Genomic DNA, 16,787 nt, shown 5'->3' on the forward strand with positions numbered 1-16,787 from the left:
CAGCATCCGAGGAGCAGTAAAATTGACGTTTCGGGCAAAAGCCCTTCATCAGGAATACAGGCAGTGAGCCTGAAGGGTGGAGAGATAAGTGAGAGAGAGGAGGAAAACTTCAAGGCAGGCATCCTTGCAAGAGGATTCGCAGTAGGGTTAAAATCAACTAGGTAAAAACAATGACTGCAGATGCTGGAAACCAGATTCTGGATTAGTGGTGCTGGAAGAGCTCAGCAGTTCAGGCAAGCCTGTCTTGTGGCACTTTATCTATCAAATTTCCACAAGAGGCTCACATCTATCATATCAGTTGCATTGCTCTCAACAACTGTTTTTTGTTATTTCAACAAAAAACTCAGCTATCCTACTTGTCTTGAACAAATCCACTGTGACTATACTAATGAATCTGCACTTGTCCAAATTGTCCTTCATTAATTGGATTATTATCTCTGAAAGCTTTCTCAACACTGAAATTCAACTGATTGTCAGTTAGTTGCTGAGTCAATACTTATGTCCTTCTTTCACAAGGGTGTATTGTTTGCAATTTTCCAGTTCTGAGATTAACTCTATATCTAAGAAAGATTTCAACCTTGCCCACTAGATTTTGATAGCATTAAACCCTCTGCTGCCAGTCACTGGGGCAGATTCCAGGGGGTCAATATTAAGTCATCCTTCCAGATGTGTTCTCAGTGGATGTGCTCATAACCTAGGCCAGATTGCCAGATCACCACCTTCACACCCACTCCCAAGCTCACCTCAATAATATAGAGGGGTGGGCAATCTGCTCACCATCTGTAAATAAATAGCTAAAGTTCAATTGAGCTTCTTAATCTGCTGCCTATGCCATAACATAATTGACAAAGGCAAGGGAAATCGTCAAGATGTTCATTTAAAGATATTTGTAAACACCAGGAAGAAAATAGATGAGGGAATGGAGGGGTGCACTTTAAGCATTTGAAACACCCTCCCCTTTAAAGTAGTATCTCCCCTTTACCCACTAACAAGCATAAGTTTCCAACCCTCCCCAACCCAATGGTCCAGACTTGCCTCAGTCCATAATCTATCAAATTGGTCAGCAGGTCCAAAGTGCAAAGGGCAGACTCCCACAGTTAGGCAATATAGCCCTTGTGTGACATATGATAGGTATATGATAGGTATAGACTATGCTTCCTTCTAATTCAACAACTCACCATCACCTTTTCTGCAGAGGATGGTGAGCTATCTGCTCCTCCATCATCCCACTCCCTTTACTGGGCTTTACTCCCACACAATCGAGAACTGCCACACCTACCCAACCATAGCACCTTCTGAGGAAAGGGTATAATACCACTGCACCACTGATGAAAAGATGCCATCACTTTTTCTGACCCATACATCCAGGAGCTCAGATATTGACACTGCGTGAACTTCGCAGGGTGTTATACATCATTAGGATCTGTACTTAGCAAGCTGAGAATAATGTACCTAACAAGTCAACAGTAGCCGAGATTACTGATAAACTATGGTGGGGTGGGGGGATATATGGGGTTAAATGAGCATGCTACTGAGCTGCATGCTCTCCAACTCTCACCCCCCTCCTCCAATCACTGAGCTCCCCAGCACTGCAGCTAGGGACGCACTGTCTTCCCTAGATGTTCATTTGTTCAGCTTCTACTTATAGCTAATTATACAGCGGGCAGCAGTAGGCTTGCATGTAGTTTGTGAAACTCTGCTGTAAGAGAGGCAGGTTGCTTTTTAGAACTGAAGGCTAGTGAGTACACAACTCTGCCACACACAGCAGAGTTTCACAAAATACATGCAAGCCTACTGTTGCCTATAGTATAATTGGCTATAGGTAGAAGCTGAACAAATGAACATCTAGGGGAGACAGCATCTCTGTTATGCCTCCAGCCAATCAGCAGCCCAGTTACACATGGATGCATCCTACTATCATGAGAGAAAATAAAAGGCTTTTGTGTTGCCTGTCTCAACAGAACCTGGCATGACCATGTCACTATCATGGTCACCATGCCCAATATGGGACAAAATGAATTTTTAGTGCAAGGAATCAAACATCAAGTCAAACCCACTAAAAATATTACTCAGTAACTTTTCTTTTGGGTGACTCATGATCCCGCAAACATCTGAGACATTCTTGCAAGGGAAATAAAATGAAGCAATTCTCAGCCAGCACAGACAAGTCAGGTTCTCAGTGAAGGAGAATACCACAAATGGACACAATCAGGTGCCACTTACTGTCACATAGCAGAAGAAGGAAGAAAAATAGCAGGAAATAATTTAAATCAAAATAAAACTGCTGGAAAACTAGCTGTTGCTCTTTGTAACAGTTTAGGAATTTGATGGTGAGTCTTACTCTTTAAAGACTAGCTGGCTGAGAATTGTTTCATTTTATTTCCCTTGTATGAATATCTCAGATGTTTGCAGGATCATGAGTCACCCAACAGAGTAACATTTTTAATGGGTTTGACATAATGTTTGATTCCTTGCACTAAAAATCCACTTTGTCCCATTATTCGGCATGGTGACCATGAGAGTGATCTGGCCATGCCAGGTTCTGTTGAGACAGGCAACACAAAAACCTTTTTTCCTCATGATAGTAGGATGTATCCATGTGTAACTGGGCTGCTGATTGGCTGGAGGCATAACAGGGATGCTGGCAGTGTGTGGCAGCATGATTTCTCACTAGCCTTCAGCTCTGAAAAGCAATCTGCCTCTTACAGCAGAGTTTCACAAATTCCTTCAGCATCAAAATAAAGACATTCAAGAGGTCATTTCCAAAATATGACAAAAAGTGATGAGGGTTGCAAACCTCCAAGTGTTTCCAGGAATTAACATATATCAACAGGGCACTGACTGGAGAAGTTCGGGGAAAAAAATTATAGGGGTATTAAAAAGAATGAGTATTTTTCAGCTTCTTCAAACAATTAATTATAAATATCTTGGAGATGGTGGGAAAAAAGGTGACTTGATTAACAGCCAAGATTAATCCAATTAGGCATGAAAATGTCTGCTTTCTAATTAGTCTAAAAAGTCATGCTGCTGAAGGATGGACCAGTGGAAAGATGTTTTGGGGCTGTTAGTTTAAGGTGTGGGTTCATGTGATGAAACATCCAGGAATACGCCTAACAGGATTGCCATTCCTAAATGAACTTCTTCCCACAACTGGACTTTTCAGCAAAAGGATTATTATTTGATTTGATTGGGATTATCTTGAATTAGGAATAAACAAATGGAAGATACATCAGTGAATATAATGTAGAGATGGGTTCTCATTTATACTGGTCTGTATTTTCCATTACAGACAATTGTGTCCAGCTCTGTGGACAATAAAGGAGGCAATCACTACATGAGTACACTGCAGAAATCCAGTCAGGATGAAGAAAAGAAAATTGGGAACAATATTGTGTCTAAAGTGGAACGCCGTGAACTCCTGAAAAAATCTTCCACACTTCCAAATTCTGTCACAGGTACTTGTTAATGTTCTTTAAGAGGTAAAATGACTGATGCTGTTGTTGAAATTGTTAGAATCCTTCACTAAGGAAGTAGTAAACAATTGGAAGTCAAAACGCAATCCATCAGAGTCAGTGTGGTTTTATAAAGAGTAAATCATGTTTGATTAATTTCCTAGAGTTCTTCAAAGATGTAACAGATAAAGTAAATAATGGGAGTCCTATAGATGTTGTATATCTGGACTTCCAGAATGCAAATGATAAAGTGCAGGGATCGAAAGGTTAATACACAAGGTAAAATGATTTGAGGTTGGATAGAGGATTAATGAACCAACAGAAAGCAGAGTTCTCATAAATGTATTTGTTATGGTTAGCAAAGTTTAATTATTGGAGTATCACAGGGTTCAGTCCTCAACTGTTGGCAATCTATATTAATGACTTGGATGTGGTGATAAAGTGTAGTTTAGCTTGGTTTGACACTGGGAAGATGTGGGTGGGAAGGTAAGTTGAGGTGAGGAGATAAGAAGTTTATAAATTGATCTGGGTCAGTTAGGTTAATGGGTCAAAATTTGGCAGATGGAGTTTGACTTGGATAAGTGTGTGGTTATCCATTTTGGTTGGAAGAATAAGAAGCCAACTTATTATCTGATTGGAGAGAAAGTTCAAAATGCTTCAGTTTAGGGACATCTGGGTCCCTCCTGCATGAGTACCAAAACTAGTATGCAGGTAAAAGAGGTAACAAGGAGTGCAAATGGAATGTTGGCATTTATTGCTAAAGGAATATATGAGAGAAGTACAGAAGTGTAGGCACAGAATTTACTCTGAGAGAGTGGGGTTATTCTCAATGCCCACTAAACCAAGGATTATCCATGGCTCAATAAACAATGAGAGTGGACATGCCAGGAGCAGCACCAGACATATCTAAAAGACAGGTGTCAACCTGGTGAAGCTACGATATAGGACTACTGGCATGCCAAACAGGAGAAAGTGTGGACTGCAGATATTGGAGAATCAGAGCCAAAAAGGGTGGTGTTGAAAAAGCACAGGTCAGGCATCATCCGAGGAGCAGGAGAGTTGACTCAGCACTGCCTTCTTGACATGTCCTACCTGTCCATCTTCCTTCACATTTATCTGCTCCACTCGCCCCAACGACCTATCAAAATTACCCCCACCTGCAACCACCTACTGCCTTCCTGTCTACTTTCCCCCAGCCCCACCCCCACACCCCTATTTATCTCCAACCCTCGCCCCCTCCACATTCCTGATGAAGGGCTTATGCTCGATAAATCGACTCTCCTGCTCCTCAGATGCTGCCTGACTTGCTGTGCTTTTCCAGCAGAGCGGCATGTGATGAGCTAGGTGATCTCACAATTAGTGAATCAGATCTACATACTGCCTTCCCACCACATCCAGTCATGAAAGGTGGTGACAGTTAAAGAACTCACTGGAGGAGGAGGAGGCTCCACAAAAATCTCCATCCTTACTAGCTGTGGGTGGGTTGGAGGTTGGGGGGAGATACAGGGCATGAGTGCAAAAGGCTGAGGTTGCTGTGGAACTCTGTATGCAACTTCCTGATTTCCATGTTGAATTGTGTATGCTCAGACTAAAAAAAAACTTGTTGTCTTACTTACTGCTTAAAAAAGTGACCATTGATAGCTCACCAACATTCTTACGTAAAATCCAGGCTATTACCTTCCTGGAAACATTTTTTTTAAAAACTGATATCAACTTCCTTACTTCAAGTTTTCTTTTAATTAACACAAATTCTGACGCTTCCCTGGTTCCTTTAGTTAGTAATCCAGGATTGAGTTACAAATGTAGCAACTTACCAAAATTATTACATTTCCATAAGAATTCAATAAATATTAGAGGAAGACAATCCAAAATCAAGATGACTATTATCCTCCTATTTGAAGTCATGGATTTATTCATCAAGCTGGTGTGTTTTTCTGCAAACATGTCATCACCTCGCTGGGTGACATTATCAGTGCATCTTTGATAAGGTGTTGCTGGTCTGTCCCACCTGGTATTTATATGTCTCTATTTGTTGGTACTTCTGGTTCAGTATCTGAGTGGTTTGTATACGGGGTCCAGTTCAATGTGTCTATTGATTCAGTTCTGACTGGAGTGCCAGGCTCCATGGAATTCTCTGGCGTGTCTCCATTTTGCCTGTGCTAGGACAGTTACATTGTTCCAGTTAAGTTTGTGTCCTTCGTTGTCTGTGTGCGTGGAAATGAGTGTGTGCTGGCAGTGGCGAGCTGATGTTCGTGTACTTGTATGGTCAGTTTTCTTCCTGTTTGTCCTGTGTTTTTTTTTTCCACAGTCTTTGCACAAATTCAACTGGGACAATGTAACTGTCCTAGCACAGGCAAAATGGAGACACGCCAGAGAATTCCATGAAGCCTGGCGCTCCAACCAGAATTCAATCAATAGACACATTGAATCGGATCCTGAGTACAAACCACTCAGATACTGAACTGGAAGTACCAACGAACAGAGACATATAAAATCTAGGTGGGACAGACCACCAATACCTTATAAAAGACAGGCCACCTAGAGAGGCGACAAAATGTGTGTAGAAAAAAAAACACACTGGCTCGGTGAACAAATGCATGACTTCATCCACAACATGAGCTACAAATCTTCACAAAATCCTTCTGTTTCTTAATATGTTTCAAAATCCTGATACACTCACTGGCACAGTAAACACAACGTAGTGTCCAAACAAGGAGTCAACATTAAGTCGATGAGGGAAGAGAGAAGATAATGGCAGAATATGGAATCAGATTGGTAATGCATCGTTCTTTATAAAAAGAAACTCTTCCCATTTCTTATCGCAATATTTTCTTGATACCTTATTGTTTAATAAACTCCAATTTTGGTATTTTTGTGTTTTTTATGAATTCCCCTTGTATAGTTGAAATATGTGATTCAGTGGGATCAAGTCCACAAGTGAAAGAATTACCGAAGAGATTCTCAACTCCTGATGCTGCACCAGTATCTGTGGAACCTGCCTGGCTTGCACTTGCCAAAAGAAAAGCTAAAGCTTGGAGCGACTGTCCTCAGATAATTAAATGAACTCAAATGGTTTGGGAACTACCACTATATGTTGTATAGCTTTCACTAAACAAGAAGTGCTAAAGTGTATTTTTTTCAAAATAGATTAAAATCATAAAAAAGCACTATGTTGTGCTGCATACATCACATTTCTCAGTATATCAAGAATGCAAATGACATGTAGCTTGTAATTGTAAATCTTGATCAACATTCTCTGTAGTTCCCCAATATTGTTTGTAAATTGAACATACACGAAAAGAAATTGCCACTGCATAATTTAACTATCTCAGTCCTCAACTGTGTACGGTATTGTCTCCTCCTGTTCTTACCACTTCAAACCCCAACTTGCTTTCAAACCTTTTCAGAGAATATTCTTCTTACTCTAAAATAGCTCAAATTTTGACTTGTATTATAGGGTCGACTAAATGTTGTCCTAATATCCTTCAATAAAATACTAAATATTTTCATAACTTGACTGTAAATTAAACTCGATTTTAATTTTAGCATTTAGTTAAATTATATTTTTGGATTGGACTTTGGCATGATGCACATGCTTGTGATTCTAGTACAAGAAAAAGTTGTTTTTTCAAGTAATGCTAAAAAAACAAGAAACGATTATTTATTTTGAATTGTTGGTTAATATAGCCAACATTTAAAACAGGAAATATAGTAATATAGATTAAAAGACAAAATTAAATTTCCTTGGTGAAAGTTAAACCAGTTTGCATACAGTAGTTAACGAGTCATGGAAAAATAGTGTCCCACTCCATTCCACCCTAACCACTGCCCCAATCTTCTAATTTAATTTGTTCAGTTAATGTGTTTTATCTACCCTGTTGGACAGAATTTGGGTAAGACATGATATATGTACAGTAACTGACATTTTCCACATTAGATGCTGTGTGAATATTTCCTCTGCCCGTTGGTGGGCTGGTTACTTTAATCTGTCTCAGATTGTTTGAAGATATGCTTTTCTTACTCTGTGGGACAGTCTCCTTTGAAGGAACACGATTGAAAAAGGATACAAGGGATGAATTTCTGCGGGGCTTCTTTTATAAATTTGAGTTGATAAGCCAGGAAAATCCTGTAAAAATTGCAGAAATACCAGTTGTGGATTTCCACCTCTGCTTTGCTTAAATTCCCGCAGATTAGTGAGAAACCTATGTAAATTTGCTCTCATTTGTCCAAACAGTCCACTCGTCACTGTCTTGGTGTAGCTGGTGTGTTAGTCTTCAAGTTGCAGCAAAATCTGGATAAAATCTGACAAGCGGCAAGTAACATTTGTGCCACATAAGTGTTAGTAAATGACCATCTCCAACAATGAACATTACTGTTGACCATCAGCTGATTTACTAAATTAACATCCTGGTGTTTACCATCGAGTAGAAACTGAACTGAACTAGCCATAAAGATACTGTGATTATAAGGGACAGGTCAGAGGCCAGGAAGCCCATATCAGATAACTCACCACCTGACTCCCCAAACTGCCCAGCACCTACAGGGCACAAGTCAAGAGTGTGATGAAATATTCCCTATTTGCCTGATTTGAGTGTAGGTCCAACAAAAGTCAAGAAGCTGACACCATCTAGCATAGATCACTTGACTAAATCACATGCACAAACATTCGCTTCTTCCACCACCAATACTTAGTAGGAGCAGTGTATACCATCTACGAGATGCAATAAAGAAATTTAGCACCTTCCAAGCGCTTGCCAACGTGCATCTAAAAGGATATTGGGCAGCAGATACATTGGAGCAACAGCCCTTGCAGGTTTCCCTCCAAGCCACTCACCATCCTGACTTGGAAATATATCACTTTTCCTTCAGTATTGCTAGTCAAAGTCCTGAAACTCCCTATTTAAGGGCAGTGTGGGTCTACCGACACCAAATGGACAGATCGTTTGTCAAGTTCTCTTCTGAATACTGAAAAGAGGAAGAAGCAGCTTCAGGGCTTTTTGTCTTTTTATCTCATATTCCCATAATATTTCATCAAAGCAAATTTGTTTCTTAATCTGAATGCAGTTAAATTGGAGATTTGTAAATTGATTCATTTTTATGTGTTATATCAATTCTTAGTGGTTCTTTACCAATATCCCATCATGTTTTGGGACTTCCTAAAACATCCATAGTCCAAGTAAATTGAAATTCAGTATCTATAAAATATAAACTTTAAACTGACATTAAAATCCGTTAAACCTATATTTCTGCAGGCACAAATCAGCATAAAGTAATAGTCTAATGGAAAATAACAGACATTGGAAAAATCTACATTTATAACATCGAGTGTATTATTATCTTCTGGTAGCCTTTAAGATGCCGTGGAGCCATTAAAAAGAACTCTTGAAATAGGTTTGCTAATAGGACCATAAGACATAGGAGTGTAAGTAAGGCCATTCGGCCCATCGAGTCCACTCCACCATTCAATCATGGCTGATGGGCATTTCAACTCCACTTACCCGCATTCTCCCCGTAGCCCTTAATTCCGTGTGACATCAACGATTTATCAATCTCTGTCTTGAAGACATTTAGCATCCCAGCCTCCACTGCACTCTGCGGCAATGAATTCCACAAGCCCACCACTCTCTGGCTGAAGAAATGTCTCCGCATTTCTGTTCTGAATTTACTCCCTCTAATTCTAAGGCTGTGTCCACGGGTCCTAGTCTCCTCGCCTAAGGAAACAATTTCCTAGCGTCCACCCTTTCCAAGCCATGTATTATCTTGTAAGTTTCTATTAGATCTCCCCTTAATCTTCTAAACGCCAATGAATACAATCCTAGGATCCTCAGCCGTTCCTCGTATGTTAGGCCTACCATTCCAGGGATCATCCGTGTGAATCTCCGCTGGACACGCTCCAATGCCAGTATGTCCTTCCTGAGGTGTGAGGACCAAAACTGGACACAGCACTCCAAATGGGGCCTAACCAGAACTTTATAAAGTCTCAGTAGCACAACGGTGCTTTTATATTCCAACCCTCTTGAGATAAATGACAACATTGCATTCGCTTTCTTAATCACGGACTCAACCTGCATATTTACCTTTAGAGAATCCTCGACAAGCACTCCCAGATCCCTTTGTACTTTGGCTTTAAGAATTTTCTCACCATTTAGAAAGTAGTCCATGCTTGTATTCTTTTTTCCAAAGTGCTAGTGTATAATTATTATTATTCAATTTTACTTAAACAACTATTAAGATTACAAGATTACCCAGTCCTATTGAGGAACTGATTTACTAATTTAGGAACTGTTTACTGATTGGAACTTTTACTCTAAGTTGATTTGAGCTTTTGTGATCACTATAACCTATCTAAGTAATTTATGCATGCCCTTATTTTATGCATAAAACTCAATGCTTTTGTTCTTACCAGCATTTTTCTTACTTTTATGTAAGCGAGGTACTCCTGCAGATTATTTTCTTAGAAACAAAGTATTGATCCATAACATTATACTGTAAGATTCTGTGTTGTAAATGTAAACACTCCTAAGCTTTGGAGCTTCTGACATGTAAATAATGTCAGCTCCTCAGCATGTTTGTAAAAAAAATCAATTTTAATCCAAATGCAAATTTCATGACAAACATAAAAAGTTATCATGTCTGAAACTGTAATAGGAGAAAGTGAGGACTGCAGATGCTGGAGATCAGAGTCGAGAGTGTGGTGCTGAAATTCATCAGGCTTATGCTCGAAACGTCGATTCTCCTGCCCCCGGATGCTGTCTGAACTGCTGTGCTTTTCCAGCACTACACTCTCGACTCTGAAACTGTAATAGCAATAGCAGTAATATTGCTCAGACTGCATTTTGGAACAGAAAATGGCAGGATGTTATCAATCCTTTGATCTGTTGTGTAATAGAAGCAGGTAACGACTTATTTAAACAATATGTGATTTTATTTAAGTTATCAATTTATGCACTTTGTTTACTATAGTGTTCTTACATTTCATGAAACTGTAGGGACGAGTCAATATTTGGGAATATTATACTTCGTTGATTTAGGCCATCAACTTCTGACATAAAATCATGATGAATTTTGATTACTAACAGTATTAAATAATGGATGCAACATTTTCTATGGGAATTGCTTATATCTCCTGGAAGTAAAGAGTAATTAATGCTTTAATGCTGTGTGACATAATAAAAAAAACTAATGAGGCAATATGAAGATCACAGTTTTTATGTAACATATCTAAATAACAATGAACCATTCTAATCCAATCTGTAAGCTATTGCAGTCTTCAATTATTGAAAATATTACTGTAACTCTGGGTAATATTTTGGTTTAGTTATCTTTTGCGTCATCATAATTACTTGTTCAATATGTAAACTAGTACTGAATGGATTTAATATAATCAAATCATACAAAGTGCAACGTTATTCATCATTTTGAGTCTTTCAATTTCTGAAAATTTGCTGCTTCCATCAGTTCAATTTTTTCTTAAAAAGCTAAATTATTAATGTGTCCAAGCAGTGATTTTTATATTACCTGTTTCAGGGACTGTAGGATGTTTTCAGGAGTACAGTTGTCATTGTTTCTTTCCATTTTTAATTTCCATCAAATGTTAATAAATTTGGAACTTCAATAAATTTATGTACTTTCTTTATGTTTCTTACATTTTAAATTTGTCTGGGATGGAACATATGAACAAAAAAAAATGTGAACCACTTTATCAGAACAAAAAGACTCTAAAAATGTCAGTCTGTAAAAAAATTTCCACTTTAAATTCTATTCTTTTTAAACATTTACACATGACAATACCAAAAACGTGACACTGAACATTCTAATTTATATTGGGATTATTCTTTGAAATTTTAGTTTTCAGAGTTCAACAAAGTAGAACTTTGATTTGTTATTGATAATAATTTGTCAAATTCTGATGTGTAACTAAGATTTAAAAAGGCTTAAAACACATACGTTTGTCCGTATCTAGAAGTAAACTAAAGTTATACTTATAATCCTTTGTCGAGAATGGATGTGATTATGTGTCACAATTTTCTGTATCTGCAGTCTTTTCATTTCAGATTTTAACCATAAAGTTTTTTGGGCATTTGATCTAACTAATCATTAATGTTTTATTATATAGTTGTTCATTTTTAAAAAATAATGGTTTACTAGCCTTTTTATATAGTTGTTCATTTTTAGAATTAATTGTTTATTAGTTACCAATGTGGAAGTCCTACGACTAAATTTCTGACTTCTTTCCATCCCCACTGTATTCATCCCCTCTCTATCTCCAAGTAGTTTCTTACACAGTCTCAATTAAGTTCTGGTTCCAAAACTGGGATAAAATTGTTCTTTTGTTTATTAAATCTTGGGATAGTGAAATATTAAAATAATCAAGGAAACCATTCATTGTAAATAAACAACATGCTTTCTTTTTAGGGCTGACAAATATGGGAACTTAATACATAAGCTTGTCTTAAAATCAAAATTTATTAAGAAAAATATTTTGTACAGTCTGCTTGTTCGCTTGAAGATGTTGCGCCCTATTTCTTACAAATAAATCCAAACAAAATATATCTTAGAATGAGGCCTTAAAGTTAAGAATCTTACACTTAATGAGCAGCATTTTAACATGGAAGTAATTTTAAGTTTATGATTGAAGTAAATTTTCACAGTACTGCTCCAGGTGTGTCTCTCAAGCATCACCAAAATCTTCCAGATTAACTGATCTTTATTTGGTGATAAACATTTTTTTCTGATTTCCCACAGCTTTTTAGGGAGAAGCAATTCATTGTGCATTAATAAGAGAACTACATAAAGACAGTGGTAATTTAATTGTTGCATACTGTGAATAGAATTTTATTTAAATACCTGGATTTTGATTGTGTGACCCACAACGATTTAAGTGAGCATATCTGGAGATCTGTACTTGTAGATACCATGCTATATACCAAGTTAACATATTATCTAAATGTTGTCAATATGCAGTATTTCATATATTTGATTGGTATTCTCCTGAGATACATTGATATTTATAAAAGGTGAGGATTACAAGTGTTAAAACATGACAACCAATTTATGTGCTGAGTTCGTATGTATTTAATATGCAGACAAACCTGACACTGGAAAACTGATCAATCCCGTTATTCCAATAAATAATTCTATTTGGAGTAGCAATTTATACTGATTAAAATGGAATTATGATATCTGTATATTATCCATCATTTGCGCAAGATACTTTGCACTAACAAACATCAAGTACAAAGATGCTGTCGCTTTACATAATCCTAAGCATTCACTCATAACATTTGTTGAATTACACGGTGTTTCCAAATATTCAGCACTGAAGGGAACAAGCAATGAGTAGTTAATGTTGACATAGAATTTATAAAAGATCAAAATGTTCCTAACCTTTCCTAACCTTTTTGGCATACATACTTTTTTTATCATTGCTGAACATATTGTGTTTGTAATTTTACATTTTCTGTTATAATTTTTAAATACAAAATGTAAACAAATTACTTGCTATAACTATATAAGTGGCTAAAAGTGACATTTAATCAAAATTCTGGTTTCTAATATGACTCTCAATGTCCAAAAGTGATTGAGATACAATATTATTGTAACTTAGTTTAATTTTATTTTTAAAAGTGATGCAAATTGCAATTGTTTTCTCATTTTCTTTTCAGGTTTGTATGACTTTGGAATCCAACACTGCATTTGGTCCTTTAGTGTGTAATGATAAAAAGTGTTGTATGTAATAAATCCCTTTTATTAACTGGTGGAATACATGGACATGGTACATGGGCTGGAAATTTTATTTGATTTTCAGATTTTTCTCTTTATAATGCCTCAAATAATTCATGCATGATAAGTCTTCACTTGTTGAATACTCACATACAGTAAATGGTCATAGCATTGCCTCGTCTCCTGTAAGTCTTAACAAACATGACTAAGATCATAGTTAATGCAAAGACAGAGATACACTGATTTATTTTCAGCGTATGCTCGAGGCTCATGGTAGTTTCAAAGCGCAGTTAGGATTATAGTTCCCATATTACTGGAACAATAAAAGTTTGCGGAATACAGGGTTAACGGTAGGGTTCTTAGTGAGGTGGAGGAACAGAGGGATCTTGGGGTCTATGTTCATAGGTCTTTGAAAGTTGCCACTCAGGTGGATAGAGCTTGTAAGAAGGCCTATGGTGTATTAGCGTTCATTAGCAGAGGGATTGAATTCAAGAGTCGTGAAGTGATGTTGCAACTGTACAGGACTTTGGTTAGGCCACATTTGGAGTACTGTGTGCAGTTCTGGTCGCCTCACTTTAGGAAAGATGTGGAAGCTTTGGAGAGGGTGCAGAGAAGATTTACCAGGATGTTGCCTGGAATGGAGAATAGGTCGTACGAGGATAGGTTGAGAGTGCTAGGCCTTTTCTCATTGGAACGGCGAAGGATGAGGGGTGACTTGATAGAGGTTTATAAGATGATCAGAGGAATAGATAGACAGTCAGAAACTTTTTCCCCGGGTACAACAGAATGTTACAAGGGGACATAAATTTAAGGTGAAGGGTGGAAGGTATAGGGGAGATGTCAGGGGTGGGTTCTTTACCCAGAGAGTGGTGGGGGTATGGAATGCGCTGCCTGTGGGAGTGGTAGAGTCAGAATCTTTGGTGACCTTTAAGCGGCAATTGGATAGGTACATGGATGGTTGCTTAAGTTAGGACAAATGTTTGGCACAACATCGTGGGCCGAAGGGCCTGTTCTGTGCTGTATTGTTCTATGTTCTATGTTTAGTTTTAATTATGCAAGGACAGGACAGGGTTAGCTGAAGGATTCAAATTACAGTGGTGTAAGGGTCAAGAGTAAGGGACCATAGTTATGTTAAATGTCAGATATTAACAATGGGGGACAGGAAAGCAACGTCTTCAATGAAAGTTGTGAAGCTGTGGATTGCACTTCCAGGATTAGTGATTACTTCAAAAGCTATGATGTGGAGGTGCCAGTGTTGGACTGGGGTGGACAAAGTCAGAAATCAAACAGCACCAGTTTAAAGTCCAACAGGTTTATTTGAAATCAAACTTTCGGAGCGCTACTCCTTTATCAGGTTCACCTGGTGTCATGTGTCTTCTGACTTTGTCTAAACAATGTCAGCATTGAAGCATGATTTGACTGGTTGTAACTAAAGAGGTTGAAGAGATATGAAATTACCATGGGTATTTAAATTAAAAATAATGTTTTCATGATGAGTTAACATTTGGCAGAATCTTATAGGGGCCTGAATGATGTGGGCTATGGTGAGAAAGGTGGCATAATCATGTGAAAAGCTCAGTGAAGTTTCTGTTGACACAGAGAACAACTTGATGCACCTTTTAACTAAGTTCTGGCATTGAAGCAGTATTCTAACTAGGGAGCAGTGAGTTGCCTATTAAGGGGATAATTGTCTGGTTAATGATCTTAATGAACATTTAACCTCAGTAACGTGCAGATTTCTATCCCACTGTCCACTTTGAGTAAATTAGATGTTGTGAATTCTCAATACAAATTTTGGATGTTACCTGGCAACTTCAGCTGCCACCAGCTCCAAAGAACTCTGTGTTGGGTACCATGATTTCACAGTACACTTCATGAGCACCAGCCACACACACCACACACCCACAAACATTGGCATCTGATATGATTCAGCCTGTTAGAAGCCCACATGGCATATCTCCAGATAACTTACAGGACGCTTCACTTTAATACTGCACCTTGGGACAAAACAGCAAATCTTATAACTAAAACAAAGAACTGTGGATCCTGGAAATATGAAACAAAATCAGAAATTGCTGGAGAAACTCAGCAAGTTGGCAGTATCTGTGGAGAGAAAGCAGAGTCAAAGTTTTGGTTCCAATGACTGTTCTTCTGAATGGCCAATAAAGGTCACCGAACCTGAAATGTTGACTCTGCTTTCTCTCCACAGATGCTGCCAGACCTGCTGAGTTTCTCCAGTAATTTCTGCTTTTGTAACTATAATTATAATGCTGCAGCAGTGACACTTTGCGCTCAGGGATATGCACTCGGCCTTAAGAGCTGGACAGGGCCATTGAGAACAAAATGGATGAATTTCAAGTTAGACTCACTTCCAAAAGGAATTGAGACTGCTGTGTGCTTGGTTTTACAGAGACATGGCTCACTCCTTGTGCACCTGGTTGTGCCTTACAACCAGAGGGATTTTCAGTTCACCAAATGGACCATTCAGCGTCCTCGGGTAAGGCAAGGGGCAATGGAGTTTGTTTCCCGATCACCACTTCCTGGTGTTCAGATGTGGCAACCCTGGTGAGGTTTTTGCTCTCCAGACCTAGATTATCTTACAGTAACAAGCTGTCGCTACTAGCTGCCATGTGAGCTCATCTCTGCTATCCTGACAGCACTCAACACCCCACTCCACTGTGAATTCTTTTAAGTGAAGCATGCACTTAAAGTATACAATGCTAAAAACAATCTTGAGACAGGAATATCCTGAGACCTTGTTCATCATAGCCAGTGACTTCAATCAGGCCAACCTCAAGAATGTGTTACCAAACTATCATCAACACATCTGTCTCACCAGAAGTCTGAACATCCTCAACAACTGCCAAACAACTGAAGATGCCTACTGCTCCATCCCCCACCTGCACTTTGGAAAATCGGATTCCAACACTGCTCCTCCTCCTCCCACCCTGCAAGCAGAAATTGAAGTGTGAGCACCTAGTACAGAAAGTAGCACAGTGCTGGTCTGAGGCAGTGGAAGGGTGAATATGTTGCAGGCTTGAGAGAGAGTGGTAGAGCATGAGCCTTGGTGAGAGGGGAGTTCAGTAGCAGAGATAGAGTGAGAGTGAGGTATCAGAGAGATGCTGATGATAGCACTTAGGCTGGTAGAGTGGAGGATATTGACCTATTTCCTGTATATTGCTGCGCATTCCTCTAGGCAGCTGAAACTGAATTGGCCTGGGTGGCATGGTCTGGAGTCATGATCTTCTGCTGGTTTTGGGGCAGGGTTGAAGAGGACCTCCTGCCTTTAGCAACACCCTGTCCATATGCTCCTCCAACTGGCTGCTATAAAGTAAGGTGCCAGATTTCCTTCCTGTGTCATATCCAAGATAAATGTCAGCAAATATGCCAAACAGCTCCCTATATGTAGTGTACATCCAGACGCAAAATGGCATTTAAAAAATGACGCTTGTGCCAGGGACACCAGTCAACTCCAGGGCATCCCGCCAATGTTGAGTTGCTGCGGTTGAGGTTCTCATCCCTTTCTGCCGTTCACAAGGGTAGGGAGGGCACACTGATTGTTTAGTTAGTTAACAAAGTGATTTTGTTAAGATGTGATGAGATATTTCACTA

At 38.7% G+C, this 16,787-nt stretch overlaps 1 protein-coding gene across 8 annotated transcripts in view; it reads left to right on the forward strand.

Annotated features, from left to right (window-relative positions):
* Positions 1-12,198, forward strand: part of cracd (capping protein inhibiting regulator of actin dynamics) — a 226,219-nt gene extending 214,021 nt beyond the window's left edge. For all 8 annotated transcript variants that reach the window (XM_087988310.1, XM_087988292.1, XM_043690470.2 and 5 more), the window contains 2 exons: positions 3,290-3,455; positions 6,355-12,198. In XM_087988310.1, coding sequence (XP_087844436.1) covers positions 3,290-3,455; positions 6,355-6,515 — 327 coding nt within the window. In that variant the 3' untranslated portion in view covers positions 6,516-12,198. The remainder of the gene's footprint in view (positions 1-3,289; positions 3,456-6,354) is intronic.
* The last annotated feature ends 4,589 nt before the right edge of the window (positions 12,199-16,787 follow it).

This window comes from Chiloscyllium plagiosum, unplaced genomic scaffold (genome assembly GCF_037043375.1).
Source record: "Chiloscyllium plagiosum isolate Xiang-an unplaced genomic scaffold, Cpla_swu_hap1 HiC_scaffold_1, whole genome shotgun sequence".
NCBI lineage: Eukaryota > Metazoa > Chordata > Chondrichthyes > Orectolobiformes > Hemiscylliidae > Chiloscyllium > Chiloscyllium plagiosum.